The sequence below is a fragment of the Rhinolophus hipposideros genome (assembly GCF_964194185.1).
Source record: "Rhinolophus hipposideros genome assembly, chromosome: 10".
Taxonomy (NCBI): Eukaryota; Metazoa; Chordata; class Mammalia; order Chiroptera; family Rhinolophidae; genus Rhinolophus; species Rhinolophus hipposideros.
In genome coordinates, this window is record NC_138056.1 from 22,006,453 (window position 1) to 22,021,258 (window position 14,806).

Sequence of the window (14,806 nt, forward strand, 5' to 3'; positions counted from 1 at the left end):
TGATGGTCCTCTCTTGCTCTCTGAGAACCCAAACCCTGCAGGTGTCTATGTCCAGCTTGGCTGGAGCCCTAATTCTGACTTGTAGAAGGAGAAACTATGACTAAGAATGTAAATGCAAGAGAGAAAAAAATATGCTTTGTTGGTTTGAATAGGAAAAGTAAAAAACAAGAGAATGGACCACAAAGCACTCCCATGACAGTTTGACTGTTCAGCATTGCTTTCCATGTTACTTAAACTTTGAAGCCGATCTACCTACCCTCCCATGCACCTCTACCCACACGGAAATAATATTCTGGCATTCAGTAACCCTTGTCCTTACAGGTCTCCTGTTTTAGAAGATACGTGAACATGTCAGGAGTTCTGACTTTTGAGGCTGGGTCATGTGGTCATGAATTCGCATCCCACATCTGGAGCGAGTGGTGGTGAAGTCACACCATACTGGGTGTTTGATTAGCTACTGCATACATGCTTTTCTGTCTTATGTCGGTGGAGAGACTGTAGAGTTGGCCAATGGCCATTTATCAGGGAGTTAGACTGTCAGTGAGGGTCCCCAGTGAATCGCTAAAAGCTCTGGTTCAGGCGGAGTGGTGCTTAACATGTTTGTCCAGAATTCTCAAAATTAGCAGGCCCAACTCAGGGCAGTTCCCAGGGGCTAGACACAACCCATGTAGTCATCTTGTTGGAAACAGCATTTCTAGCATGGAATTATGGGCCATTCAAAAATTCCTCATTCCATTTCACTGTTGACAGCTGATTCTTTTCTGACACATTTTTTTTTTCTCACAGCCCAATTAATGTGGGCAATTAAATAGGCTTCAATGTTAATCCAAGATGGAAACAGTGACCAAAGGAGAAAGAGAACTTGAAGTACTGAGTAGATCTCAAAAACTAGAACCAACAAAAATATTTTGATGCCTATTAGAATTTTTAAATGATTGAATTTGAGCCTCCAAATTGCTGGTTTTTAATTTGGCTCCAGACACTGCTTTTTTGCATGTCACACTGCTTGATTGGAATGAAAGAACAAAAACTTTGTGGTAGCACTCCAGTTTGTGCTTTGTCTTGTTCCTCTACCACGGACCTAACTCTCTCTCTGCCTCTCTCTCTCTCTCTCTCTCTCTCTCTCTCTCTCTCTCTCTCTCTGTCCCTTAGTGCTGGAACTTTGCCTGTCACCTTCCGTTGCCTGGAAGAAAATCTAGGGATTGATAAACGTGTGACCAGATTTGTCCTCCCAGTCGGAGCAACCATTAACATGGATGGTACAGCCCTTTATGAAGCAGTGGCTGCCATCTTTATTGCCCAAATGAATGGTGTTGTCCTGGATGGAGGCCAGATTGTGACTGTGAGGTGAGTGGAGCGGGTGGGGTGAAGCATTAAAACATCCTTTTAACCTATCCCTTCCACACTCATTCCATTTGACAGGGTCCACTTAAATTTCAGTTCTTCTGGCAGAAAAATGATGAAGTAAATAACAGAGTAGAGGAATCATTGGCAGTGTCAAAGGGAAAAGATTGCAAGCGGAATCATGCTCATGCCTTCTGTTTGTGTTGCCCATATGAAATTGCTTTGGAAACTGCTATTATTTGAATTTGAACAACCCTGTGATATTGCAAGGCAGTTATTTCTATGCCCATTTAATAGATGAGGAAGTGCAGGCTTCAAGGGCTTAGAAGTTCATCCAAGACTAACACCATTAGTAATGAACCAGCGATGCTGTAACTCGGGCCGACGTCATCTGACTCTGGATCTAGTTTTTCTTTCATTAAAATATGCTCCTTTTAGCATTCCAGGGGGGTGATGGCAGAAATGATGCAATACTGGAAGGAAGAGATTCCTCAATACAACATAAAACATTTCATTACAAATAAATAGTATGTATTTCTGTTTTTACTAAAGCTATTTTTACCATATGTATTCATCGTTTTAAAAATTCAAAAAGAACACTTTCCCAAGAAGTCATTAAAAACACATTACTGCTCCATAAACTTAAATATCGCACCTACTTGCATATATTAAGTTATCTAATTCTCACAACCACCCTATGAATTATATACTTGCTTTTGTCAGCTCAGGCTGCTATAACAAAATACCATAGGCTGGATGACTCAACCAGCAGACATTATTTCTCACAGTTCTAGGGGCTGAGAAGTCCAAGAGCAAGGTGCTGGCAAATTTAGCTCCTGATGAATGCCTTCTTCCCAGTTTGCATATCACCTCCTCCTTCTGGCTGTTTGCTCACATGGCCTTTCCTTGACGCATGGAGAGAGAGAGCTCTCTTCTGTCTCCTGTTATAAAGGCATTAATCCCATAATGAGAGCGCCACTCTCCTGACCTAATTACCTCCCAAAGGCCATGTGGAGTGGGGCTTCACCAAGTGAGTTGTGGAGGGACACAACTCAGCCCATAGCAGTACTACAGAGGATCCTCAGTTTCCTCAGCTGTATAATGGGGGCAATAATCACACATTCTAGGGGGGTTGAGAGCATTGTGCCTGCTACACATTCGCATGCCAATAAATGTTAGCTACAAATAGTGCTACTGTTAATAATGCTCAATAAAATACAGTATTCCTAGAACATGAAAGAAAAATGTGACCGTGATGTAGTGAGGGAAAACATGCTTCAGGTCAGAGTATCAAGCCTTCTAAACCATGTCCTTCCTAACAGATTGCCATGTCAGACTGCCAACCTTCCTTGCTTTAAAACTTAAAACTGAAAAAGGCTCCTTAAAGAAGTCCCTTCTTTTGAAGCCAAGCAAAGATAATTTCTGGTCCCTGAATTCTTGGTCTTGAAGGCAACCACACTTCCCATCAAGTTCATACTATTAGATGAGAGCTTAGAGATGGGAAAATGAATCCCAATCACCAGTGACCAAGTGATTGGGATTCACTAATTCATAGAGTTTTCAATGTGGGGAGGAGGGATCAAGGGAAACCAGCAGCCAACATGGTATTGGAATCAAGCTGACAGGTGTTCAAATCCCAGCAGATCATTTTCAAGCTGTGTGACCCTACATGTCTCTACCCATCCGATCTATGGATTCCTCGTGTGGAAAGCAGGTACTACCCTATGAGTCTTGCTGGGCTACCATGAGGTTCTGTGATCACATATGTGCAGTACCTTGCACAGGATCCAAGAACCACCACTAGAGAAGTGAGCCAGGGCAGGAAAGGACATGAAAGGCAGAAAGGGATAAAAGGGTGGAGGGGAAATCACTGCCCACGGAGCTACTGCAGGACTAAGAATTGCACAGATACTCTGCCCTCAAGGGCATGATTGGGGTGGAGGAACCAACTGCCAGGAAGCATTCTCTTTATAGGATTTGTCATACAAACCCAAGAGGTAACCATGCAATGTGGCCACAGTGCAAAGGGTTGTGTAAGAGTGACTCATAACAGAAGCAACTGATGTTGTGAATAAAACGGTTGAGTTCAAGATCGTTGGAATGTGGGAAGTTCCCCTTCCCCGGTGCTCTATCCATGTCAGAGAAATTACTGAGAATTCCTGTCTTCCAGCTCTTGGGGCTTTAGAGTTTTCATTGCAAAGCAGCCTCCCCCTGTGGAGATGTTCTCATAAGAAGAATAATTAACATTGATTAGGGGGTTGCAATGTGCCTGGCCTCTTCTCAGTGTTTTTTATTTATTCGTTCCTGAGGACCCCATGAGTGGTACACAGTTGTTATCTCCTTCATTACAGATAAGGAAATCAAAGCACAAAGAGCTTAAGTTGTCCAAAGTTATGTGGTTAATAAGTGGCAGAGCTGGGATTTGAACCCAGGTCTTTCAACTCCGGAACCTTCAATGATAATCACAGTACATTGCTGTCTCCTATGACCCAGATGGATCCAAGGAAAATAGAGTTCTCTAAACCCTGACATCAGCTTCATATTGGTGGGGTAGAGAAGAACACAGATAGGTTCTGTAGATCCCATCTGGGAGAGGTGTCTTCACTGTAGCAGGCCTAAGTCTGGAAGGATGGCAATATGGAGAAACAATGCAAACCACATAACATCCTGGGGCTTTCCTTTCCTCATGTGACATTAGATAAATTCAGGTTCTTCCCAACTGTAAGACCCCAGCATTCTGTACTTGGTCATACTGATGGTCTGGGCTTAGTTAAACCAGTTTAGGAGCCGGATTCTTAGTTTGGAGCTGGAGGAGCTACTCTTAAAACTAGAATTTTATTACTGCAAAGAAGTCAGCCCCCCTTTTCAATACACAAAAGCAAATTGGGAATCTGTATTTTTCAGAAGCATCCTTCCATTTAGAAATGACAGCTTTTATAAATGGCATCTAGAAAGGAGGAGAAAAACTCACTGCCCTTTGCTGGGCTACGGAGGCCCCTGGTCTCAACAGGGAGCTTGAACCCTAGATTAAACCCTCTTCCAGAGACAACTTCAAAACGGTGCTGTGTGTGCCCTTGATATTGCTTGGAAAGCAAATGGTGAGATTCCTCAAAAAGAAAACCGCCAGTATTTCATTATCATTTCTTGGCACCCTTTGTCTGAGTAGTGGATTTTCCAGGTCCGTGATGAAATGTCCAGGTGTCTGAAGCTTAATGTTATTTGGGATTTGTTGATTTGTTTCCCCGATGTCCACTCAGTTGGGTCTGGATATTTGCTATTTTCAGTTCTCATGTTAATATTGGCTATGGCCTTCTCAGATTCTTGCCACATAGTCCAAAAGTCTTTGGTGCTCACAGAGGCAGAAAGGCGTAAGCAGAAACGAATGCAGTGGTGTTCCCATGGGAGGACTAGGGATGATTTGATTTTCTTCTTTAATATTTCCTTACCTGCTTTTAGAGCCACGTTTACCTTAGTTGAGTCCTGTGATATTTTAGCCTATCTGGATATGATGATGGGGCTAAGGCTCCAATCCATGAAATTATAAGCCTCTATCACAGCTGAGCAGTATCCAGATGGATCCTCATTCCTGGGTCTTGGTTCTCTAGGTTTCTCTATTTCTTGGGAAGGAAAGGGGATTTTGTGACTGCCGGGAAAATTAGAGCTTAACGTTCCCTGAGATGGTTTTGGCAAGGCCTCTTTCTCTTCCCATGACCTGGCTTTCTCTGTTTTCACAGCCTCACAGCCACGCTGGCGAGCGTCGGCGCAGCCAGTATCCCCAGTGCTGGGTTGGTCACCATGCTCCTCATACTGACGGCCGTGGGCCTGCCAACGGAGGACGTCAGCCTGCTGGTGGCTGTGGACTGGCTGCTGTAAGTGCTTACGGATGGGGTTCTGCTGGGGACGTGAGTACTGCCTCCAGGGGTGGACAAGACGCAAGGCTGCAGTCATGATCTTAGCCAATCCTCGTTGCAACTCCCTCACTTCCTCCCTCCCTTCTTCTCTCTAACATTTATTGAGGGCCTACTTGGGAACCAATGGAGGAAAAGATAGAATTTTTGAGGGCCTCACAGTCTAGTGGAGGAATCAGCTAAGTTACAGTAGAGTTAAAAGCCCAGCAATGAGGAACGAACTACTGATGCATGCAAATGACCTCAAACCATTGCGTTGAGGGAATGAAGCACAAAGGAGTATAGAGGGTATGATTCTATTTATCTGACGCTCTAGAAAAACACAACACAGTCTCTAGCAGCAGTGGTGTCCGACCAGGGGTCCAGGTGTGAGGATTAATTGGGAAGTGGTACAAAGGAATCTTTAGGAGTGATGGAAGTGTTCTATCTGCACAGGTACCCCCAGATGCCTACATTTGTCAGAACTCATCGCACCATGCACTTAAAATGGGTACATGTATGTAAATTACTCTTCGATAAAGTACATTAAAAGATAGCACACACATAAAAGGGTCGTGAGAGAGAGAAGTACCATCCCAGTCTAGGATGAGAGGACAGAGTGGAGAAATCAGGAGACAGGGAGAATGGCTACTGAATCTGGGTACTCACTATGTGCCAGCTACTATCCTGAGCACTGTACATTTTCCTGAAAGTTTCGTGTTATAACTCCCATTTTATAGATGAGGAAACTAAGGGTTAGGGAGGTAATGTGACTTGAAAATGAACAGAGATTTGACCCTAGGTCTGCTTGGTTTTGGAGGCCATCACATTCATAATCATGGCCATAGTGAAGCTTCTAAAGGCAGTGATAGTGCAGTTGAATTATAACTGGTAGGTAGAAGTTACCCAGGTCTACCTGGGTGGAGGGGTAAACAGGATACCCAGTCAAGGCCAATCTGCACAAAGGCACTCAGGCAAGCATGCAGGGACCTATGGATGGTTTAGTATTGTTGGAGCACAAAGTGTGGCAGGGAGTGGTGAAAGGTGCGGCAAGACGAATAGCCTGAAATGCCATGCAGAGAAGCTTGAACTTGGCTCTATACATAGCCCAGCTACCTTTTTCCAGTGAAGGACATTTTCTTAGTGTAGGACACTCACTGCCCATTCATAAAGGTGGGCCAGTCTAGTAAGATGGTCCCAATATAGAGGTTGGAAACGATTCTTGCTAAGGAACTATTCGGGCTCTGATGTTCTGTGGGACGGACACCGATGCTTCCTGTCCAGTCTTGGAGCTGAATGGCAGGGGCTGGAGAATTCCACTGACTTCAGCATCAGACGTGCAAAATAAGTGCTGGTACAGAGGTCCAAGGCCAAAGTACCCACACATTTTGTGAAACCGCCCCACATGCCAGTGACATTTTTTTCTGGCATTCATTGGCCCAGATTTTAAGAGCCAGAAGCCACATTTTATGGACTTGAGTTTCCTCGATGCTGAAATAAATTCCTTCCTGCCATATTCACCCTTCCAAAGAGAGAAGCATGCAAGTGGCTGAAGGAAAGAAGGGCATCTGTGAAAGCTAGAAGGAAGCCTGGTCTCTCCATAAAACGTGCCTGCCCTTGAGGTTTAGGTTAGAAATGAGAAGTGGCTCCCTGGATATAATCTCCTCAACTTAGGATTGCTGTGAGGAAAGTCCGCATTCTTCCTGACTTGTTCTTTCATCACCAGAGAAGTGCTCTGGAAATGCCTTTAGTGGGTGGGTGAAGAACACATGAAATAACCTCTTATCTGATCTGCCAGTCTCTCAGCTGGTGCTGGTGGTGGTCCTTTGTGCTAGTCTGGTTGTTTTCTGGGCCCTGTGCTGGCCCCCAAGGGCAGCCTTTCTCATCACGTCTGCAAATAAGGTAGTCTTGAGGCAGCTAAGACTTGCTGGTGGGATGGGGTTGGAAGGATTGGAGGAGAATAGGATGCAGGAGACAGAAGAGTGGGGTAGCCTTTGGTTGGGAAGGAGGACAAAGAGGAAATGAAGACATTGGCAACAGTTAAGGGACAGAGCACACAGTAGGAGCTCAATAAATGCATGTTAACGTTAACTACGGAATTGCTGCATGGTAACCAGGGGCCTTTCCACACAAGAAGAAAGACAGAGGAAGCTGTTGAAATCGCGTCTACTTCTGTGACTTTTGTTTACTGAGTCCCCCACCTCTTTGCCCCTCTGAGCTTCTCATACCTGTGTTGTGATCAAGCACCCTTGCCTGCTGTGACGACATTGCCTAGGTTTTTCTTGGGCTTGTTTCTGAGGCCTGAAATTCACCATTAGAGATTCATCTTGAAAACAAATTATTATAGAGGCTGCCTCTCCCATTATGATGCAAATGCCTTTGAGTGGAAAAATGCAGTAATAGCATGAAGACGAGAAGCTGATATTTGGTGGGGACCACAGTGTTCTTCACAGCTGTTGTTAATTAATCCTAAAGAGCCCTAGTGTGTGCTTCACCGATGAAACCTGGAACCTGAAGGGTTACGTCTCTCCACCTGGGGCCCAGGACAGTTTGTGTGGCTTTCACCCCCACCCCACACAGCTCCCTTGTTAGTACCAAACAGATCTAACAGTGGGGGAAGAGAAGCAGAGAGGCCCAGGGTTGGAAAGGTTGGGAAGACAGAGCCATTAGGGTCACCCCTGGTTCTACATACTAACCAGAGGATTCTTTGTTTGAACTACTTTTTTAACCCCCTCCCAGGATTAAAACAAAACAAAACAAAGAGCCTAAGTGGGGACAAATGGGGTATGATCAACGTCTCAGCCACTCTCAGAATTCAAGTCCTCCAGCCCATTGTGGGCCTGGTCTTCTTGGCTGTCATTTGCTGCCAAGCCTGCTGGATGAGAGTGACATCATGAAACATCCCAGACCCTGCCTACTTCTGACCTAAATGTTAGCGAATGGAATAGGAGGGCTAGGTCCTCCCGGATCACCCCACACAGGTGCTCACATGCTCACACTTGCACGGAGGATGGAGTGTCCTAACTCCGCTGAAACGTGCCAGCAGAAGGGAGTCGGCTGAACAAAGAAAACGATGATACATTGGGATTAACTATATTGAGGACATTGTATATGAGAAAAATTTGATCCCAGGCTGGCGCTGGAAAGGAAGGAGGGAATGAAGAGATATCTTCTAGTTCTGGGGTCTGATCTCAGATGGAGGGAGACTCTGGTCATCGAGGGAAGAGAGGTGAAGAGGCAGGTGCCCTGAGGGTGAGCTCTGCACTTACTCTCTGTAGGACTTCAGGCAGGTTGTTTACTCTCTGGACCTCAGCTGTGTCATGTGTTCAATGGGGACAATAACTTATCAGCTTAAAAGCAGAGTCTAGACACAGTGTCCTTGAGTGCCCTTCTAGTTTTAAGGCCAGGCCTAGGATTCTGCAGGTGATGGATGTTTGTATACAAATAAGCATGAATGTTCCTTTTAAGAAGAAAAGAAAAGGGGAGGGTAGAGGATCCTGGGAAAATGTGCGTAGAGGTCTGTAGCTAGGTCAGATCTGCTTTGAATTAATAATGGTGCCACATTCTTTCCCACCAGCAAGAGGAGTTCTGGAAACGCGCGCTTGGTCATGAGTTCCATGGCTGTTGGGGGCCCTTAGTGTGTGAGTGGGGCAGGGGGATGAGTTGAGATAGGGGTGCAAGGGAAGGCCAATCATTCCCTAGTAAAGGAGTCTATGGAAGAAAAACAGTAAAAGAAAAGGGGTGATGGTGGGATGTTTTTTTCCTCTAGGCAAGATTTGTAAGCTTTCATAACTCTAGCAATTTTTCAATTTAAAACCAAACAAAGCCTGCAGTGACATTTGATGTGCCACGATGTTTGCCAACTGCTGGAGACTAGCCAGCCTCATTACTGCCCGCCAAGCCCTGGATGCTTTTCAAAGGGCAGGCTTAGCTGCTCTGTAAATGTCATGGTGAAAACCAAGATTCTGGGCCCTGAAAAGTGCCTGAGTCCTGAAACACCGGATGGGTGGGGCTGGCAAAACCAGAACCTTCCATGGGGTCCCGGAAGCCCTTTGTGTCAGGAATCCTTGGCAGATATTTATGAGACCTCGCTGACACCCCTTTCTCTCTGAAGGAGATAGGATGGAGTGAAAACTGGGAGCCAGTACCAGGGAGAGGTGCTAAATAACTGGGACTGGCTAGAGGTGTGAAAAGGAAAGCCAAAATAAAGTGAAAGCCAAGTGGATATATGGCCCATTTATCATATGAGCCTGCTGGTGAGATAATTTCTGGGGATGCATTTGCTTGCTAGTTTGAATATAGTTGAGATTGCACTTATAAGGAAGGCCTTAAAGGGCACCCACCCTGCAGGGGGGATTCGGAAGCTCCCCAGTGGAGAGAACAACAATGATTATTAAATTTGAACATGCACCAAAATCTCCTATAAATTCAGGAAGTACAGGGTGGGGACCAAGAGTTGGCACTTCTAACAAGTTCCCAGGTGATGCTGATGAGGCACTCCAAGGACCTCACTTCTAGAAGCAATGGGCTGGAGATAGCGAAGCAGGAGCAGAGTTCTTGATTGTGGGTATTTGAGCGTCTCTATACTTTTCTGAGCCCTAGTCAACAGAGTTGACAGTTCATGCACCCATTCACTGAACATAGATCAAAAGGACACAGCTACTACTTAGCGAATACTCGTGTTACACATTGTTCTAAGCACTTTACATGGACTTGTTTAAAAGTCACAGCAAATTATGGAGCAGCTAATACCGTGTTTCCCCAAAAATAAGACCCAACTGGAAAATAAGTCCTAGCATGATTTTTCAGGACGACATCGCCTGAACATAAGCACTAATGCGTCTTTTGGAGCAAAAATTAATATAAGACCCGGTCTTATTTTCGGGGAAACACGGTAGTATTATTATTATCCCCACTTTACAGTTGAGGAAACTGAGGCTCTGAGAGAAGTAACTTATCCCAATTTAGTGGCTATTAGATGACTGAACTGGGATTCAAACCCAGATAATCTTGTTGTTCCTTGGGGATCCCAAGCCTGGCAATTTGGGTTCCTGTTTCCTTATTTAAGACACACGCATGCATAGAAACACACACACACACACACACACGCACACACACACATACACACACACGTAATTTAATGTTCTTTTTTATGTCTGGTGGAGAAGAAAAGCAATTCCTACACCCACCATATCTCTGAAGATTCCAACGGCTTATGTTGAAGTCATTTGCTTTGATTTCCCACTACCACTGAATTCTTTCCTGTATCTTACCTCATTTCCAGTCTATGTCAACCTCGGCATGGAATGTGACCCTTTTCTACTCAGTCTTCCCCCCACCCACCAAAGTGTCCCAGTGTAATTGCAGGTCATGGGGGTGGGGTGGGAGTGGGGCACTTATTTTGCATAGCAAAATCATTCTTTAATATATCACAACAGAAATATGTGCTCATAGAAAAACAAGGGGAAGGGCAAAGCTCAGGGGAGTGATAAGACGAAAAAGAAAAAGAAAAATCTCCCTTTACCTTCAACTGAATCTTGAAAGGGAGCAGAATAGGCCATCCCAAAATATGCCAGTCGGCATGTGGATTATTTTGAGCCGAAGGCAATCAAGACCTAGCAGACTCAGGAAAAATTTTTTACCTCCATCCTAAGTGCCTGAAAGAATTTAGAGGGGGCCTGTACCAGGAAGAGGGCTATTACCAGACATAACTTTTTCATCTGAGAAACTTGTCTGCATGGCAGAGCAAACATTTGTTTATCAAACATCTGTTCTCATCTCCCTGTGAATTGTCTTCCTTCCCTTTGGAGCCCCAGACCCCTACCTCTTCCTCAGCTCAGGATGTTACCTGAGCCTCAATTGCCTGACTGCTGGGAGTCTCATATTTTTATGGGGCTCCCAAATGTACAGACTTAAATTTGTTTTTCTCCTGTTCCTCTGTCTCATGTTGATTTAATTATTAAACCAGCCAAAGAACCTAGGAAGGAAGAAGGGAACATTTTCCCAACCCCTACAATCGTTAAGTCTTGTTTCTCTGAAGTAATCATTGTTAATAACTTTAGGTAGCACAAAAAGTTCAAGTTTCATATTAGATCTCCCTTTTCTTTAAAAACAAAAAAAAATCCTTCAGTGTTCCCCACCCCCAGGAATCTTCTCTCCTTTCACCTGTTTAGTCTTAGTTTCTCCCCACCTTGCTGGGCTGCTTGCCTTGCATTTCTGTGTCTCTCCCCAGCTCTCAGGACACCTCTCTCATTTTCATAGGCAGCATAATTTGGCTTTCTGTGTCTCCCTCTTCCTCCTTCTAGATCTTTTTGAGTCCTACCTTTTCACCACCAAAACATCCGACCGATGTTTGCTGAACAAAAACCAGTTCTCTTTCTAGAGTTAATATGCCCTCTTAAACTAACGAGCCATCCTCACGCCTCTCCTTCACATACGTGCCTGCCCCCTCCCCCTGATTCTTCTATATCATAAACAGATAAAACACAGGTATTGGCCCTCAGAGAGCTTATGGTCCAGGAAGGGAGACAGACGTGTGGTCAAAAACTCCCAACAGAGTATACTAGGTGTACAAAGCGGAATGTATGAGACTTGATGGAGGAATAAAAGAGGAAGGTATCTCCTCTTTTCACTTGGACTAGTAATAACAATGACGAACAACTACACTGACCACTGAATCTGTGTCAGGCCCCTTATATTCAGAGTTTGGCAAAGGACCGCTCAGATAACAAGCACTCGATACATGTTAGCAGTTACTACCTTCTCAACACTTTTGGAGGTGGGTATTACTTTCTACATTTTACAAATGAGGAAGGTGAGCAGGAAAGGCTAAGTACTTATCGTGCTGGAGCCAGGATTGCAATCCAGGCTCAAATCCAAAGTTCAAACCCAGCCAGTGCTTCTGTGGGCTCTCCTTCCCTTCCCAACCTCATGTGACTTTAGCCCTTGGATGCCCCAGAATTGTGGCAGCCTTCTCAGACTGGGGGCCTCAGGTGCCCCCTCTGCCATACTATGCACCCTGCATTCTGAAAGGCAGACACGATGGCTTGGTTCTATGAATGTTATGTTGAATCATATGACATTTCCAATATTTGATGTTCGGGGACTAATAGAAATGGCAATCTCATATGGTTCAACCCAAGGAACCAGATGAATTCTGGGTGACCTTGCTTCCTCAGCTCTGTTCTTCTGTGAGAACCAGACTTTTAGACAGTCCCACCCTCTCCCTGCTAGAAAATTCAGATCCAGATATAGAAAAGATAGACAGTACCTTGGCTTTTCTTTTAGGGAACCAGACCCTGTGCCTCTGTGAGAACCAGTGTAGTCAAGCACCTCTCTCATTTTGGGTTATCGGTGGCCCCCAAAGCTATGCCATCTGTAGTGAATCCCCTTCCGTTAAACATTCTGTCCCCTTCTCACCTCTGTCCCCATCTCACAGTCCTGACTCATAGCATCCAGACCCAAGGATCACATGAAGCACTCTATAATTCTTTTTACTGTGTTTTTCTGAAAATAGAACCTCGCTGGACCATCAGCTCTAATGCGTCTTTTGGAGCAAAAATTAATATAAGACCTGGTATAATATTATTATTATATTATATTATATTATACCCGGTATTATATCATATCACATCACATCATGTCACATCATATTACATTATATTACATTATATTAAAGACTGGGTCTTATATTATAGTATAAATAAGACCAGGTCTTATATTAATTTTTGCTCCAAAAGACGCAGTAGAGCTAGCTGATTGTACGGCTAGGTCTTATTTTCAGGGAAACCCGGTACCAAGTAGCCTTAAAGCTCCTAAGCTCAACAGGGTTTCCTTAATAGTTGGGGCTCATTGTGAAAGAAAATGAAAGTATTTACCTGTGAAGAAACTTTCCACATGTGAACCATAAACTCCTGCTTTTGGCCAGAGTTGGACTTCCCCAGAGTTGATCAGACATTCCCCTGGTGGCTTTAAAAGCAAACCCAAAATTCTTCTGTCTTCTGTCTCCTTCCATGTACCATTCCCTGTCCTTAGCTTCTCAGTCAATATTCTCGAATAAGTTGATTATATGTAATGTCTCCACTTCCTCACCTCTCATTCAGTTTTCAACCTATGGCGAGCTGACATCTCTCTCTGCCTCTGTATTGAAACTTCCTTTGCCCGGTCAATAATGACCTCTGTGTTGCTACAAGCAAGAGACATTTCTTTTCCTTATGTAACCTGACCTCTAGGCCAAAATGGGCATTGCGCTCCAAACCCTGATTTTTGAAACACTCTTCCCCCAAACTCTTCTACTTTCCTTCCACCTTTGCTGACCCATTCCTTTGCTCATTCCTTAAGTGTTGTTCACCCCCGGGATTCTAGACTAGATTGCCTGCTCTTTTCACTCTTCCTTCTCTGCAAGGATAAACGAAACACGCCTTTGGTGCCCACCCATGGCTTCTCTCGGTGTTCTTACTCTTTATTCACTACCGGCAGCTCAGAAGTTCCTCTTGAACTTTTTAGTCCAAATTCCCAACCTCTGTGGAACATCTCCCTTTTGCTGGGTCACAGCCTTCACACTCAACATGTTCAAGTTGACACCAGAATCTTTCTCCCCCGAACCAGTGATGCCCCATAAATATGGTAGCACTGTCCACCGCTTGCCTGAACCAGAAACCTGAGAGGAATCCTTGACTCTTTTTTATTCTCTATAACCAATCAGTTTTCAAGTCTTATAATTACACCTCCTAAATCTCTCTCAAATTCATCTTTCTCCATACTCACCACCTCTTCACTAAGTCCATCTTGCTCTTTCCGTCTTGTCCATTCTTCACAATGGAACAATCATGCTCTTTCTCTTCAGGGACTCTTCATTACCCTTGGGATAAAGTACTGACTCCTGAACTTGGCCGCTAAGGCCATACATGATTTGGTCAGTTCTTACTTTCTGCCTTTCACTGCACTCATTACCCATCCTGAATACTCCTGAGTGCTCTTACCTCCTAGATGGCACAACTATTACTTTTGTCTTCTTTCTAGCTCATTATCTCAGACTTATCCTTAAGACCTAACTTAAGACACTTCTACTCAAACCATTCCTGGGGCCTAAGTGTGGATAAAATGTCCCACCTACAAAGCCCCATAGCTTCCAACACTTATTCCTATTAGAACATATTTCTCTTACTCTAGTGGGTGACATAGACAAGTAAAGAGGGTGGATTCTTGGGGAAAAGGAAACATAGGGAGTGTCTTTTCTTGTTCTTTAATGCCTGAACACCTGGTATACTGCCCTGCACATACTAAGATGCTCATTATACATCTGTCAAATGAATGAATGGACTAGCAAAGAACTCAGCAAGTATTAGAGCCTAATTCTCTTCTTATTTCCACGTAGCCATTTTCATGCCTATGTGCTCCTGCAATCTTTAATGAGTACTTAAGGCATGCCAAGTGTTCCTCTCATTTCATTTAACCCCTACAAACTCCTGTGAGGTTGGGATTAGACCCATTCCATATTTCATGCTCAAGTGAGAAATGATTTACTCAAGGTAAGAGAATCAGAAGACCTGGGTTAGAGTTTTCACCCTAAGTTC

At 44.3% G+C, this 14,806-nt stretch overlaps 1 protein-coding gene across 1 annotated transcript in view; it reads left to right on the forward strand.

Moving 5' to 3' along the window:
* Nucleotides 1-14,806, forward strand: part of SLC1A2 (solute carrier family 1 member 2) — a 131,302-nt gene that overhangs the window by 107,276 nt on the left and 9,220 nt on the right. The window contains exons 8-9 of the mRNA XM_081063279.1: nucleotides 1,153-1,347; nucleotides 5,079-5,213. Coding sequence (XP_080919405.1) covers nucleotides 1,153-1,347; nucleotides 5,079-5,213 — 330 coding nt within the window. The remainder of the gene's footprint in view (nucleotides 1-1,152; nucleotides 1,348-5,078; nucleotides 5,214-14,806) is intronic.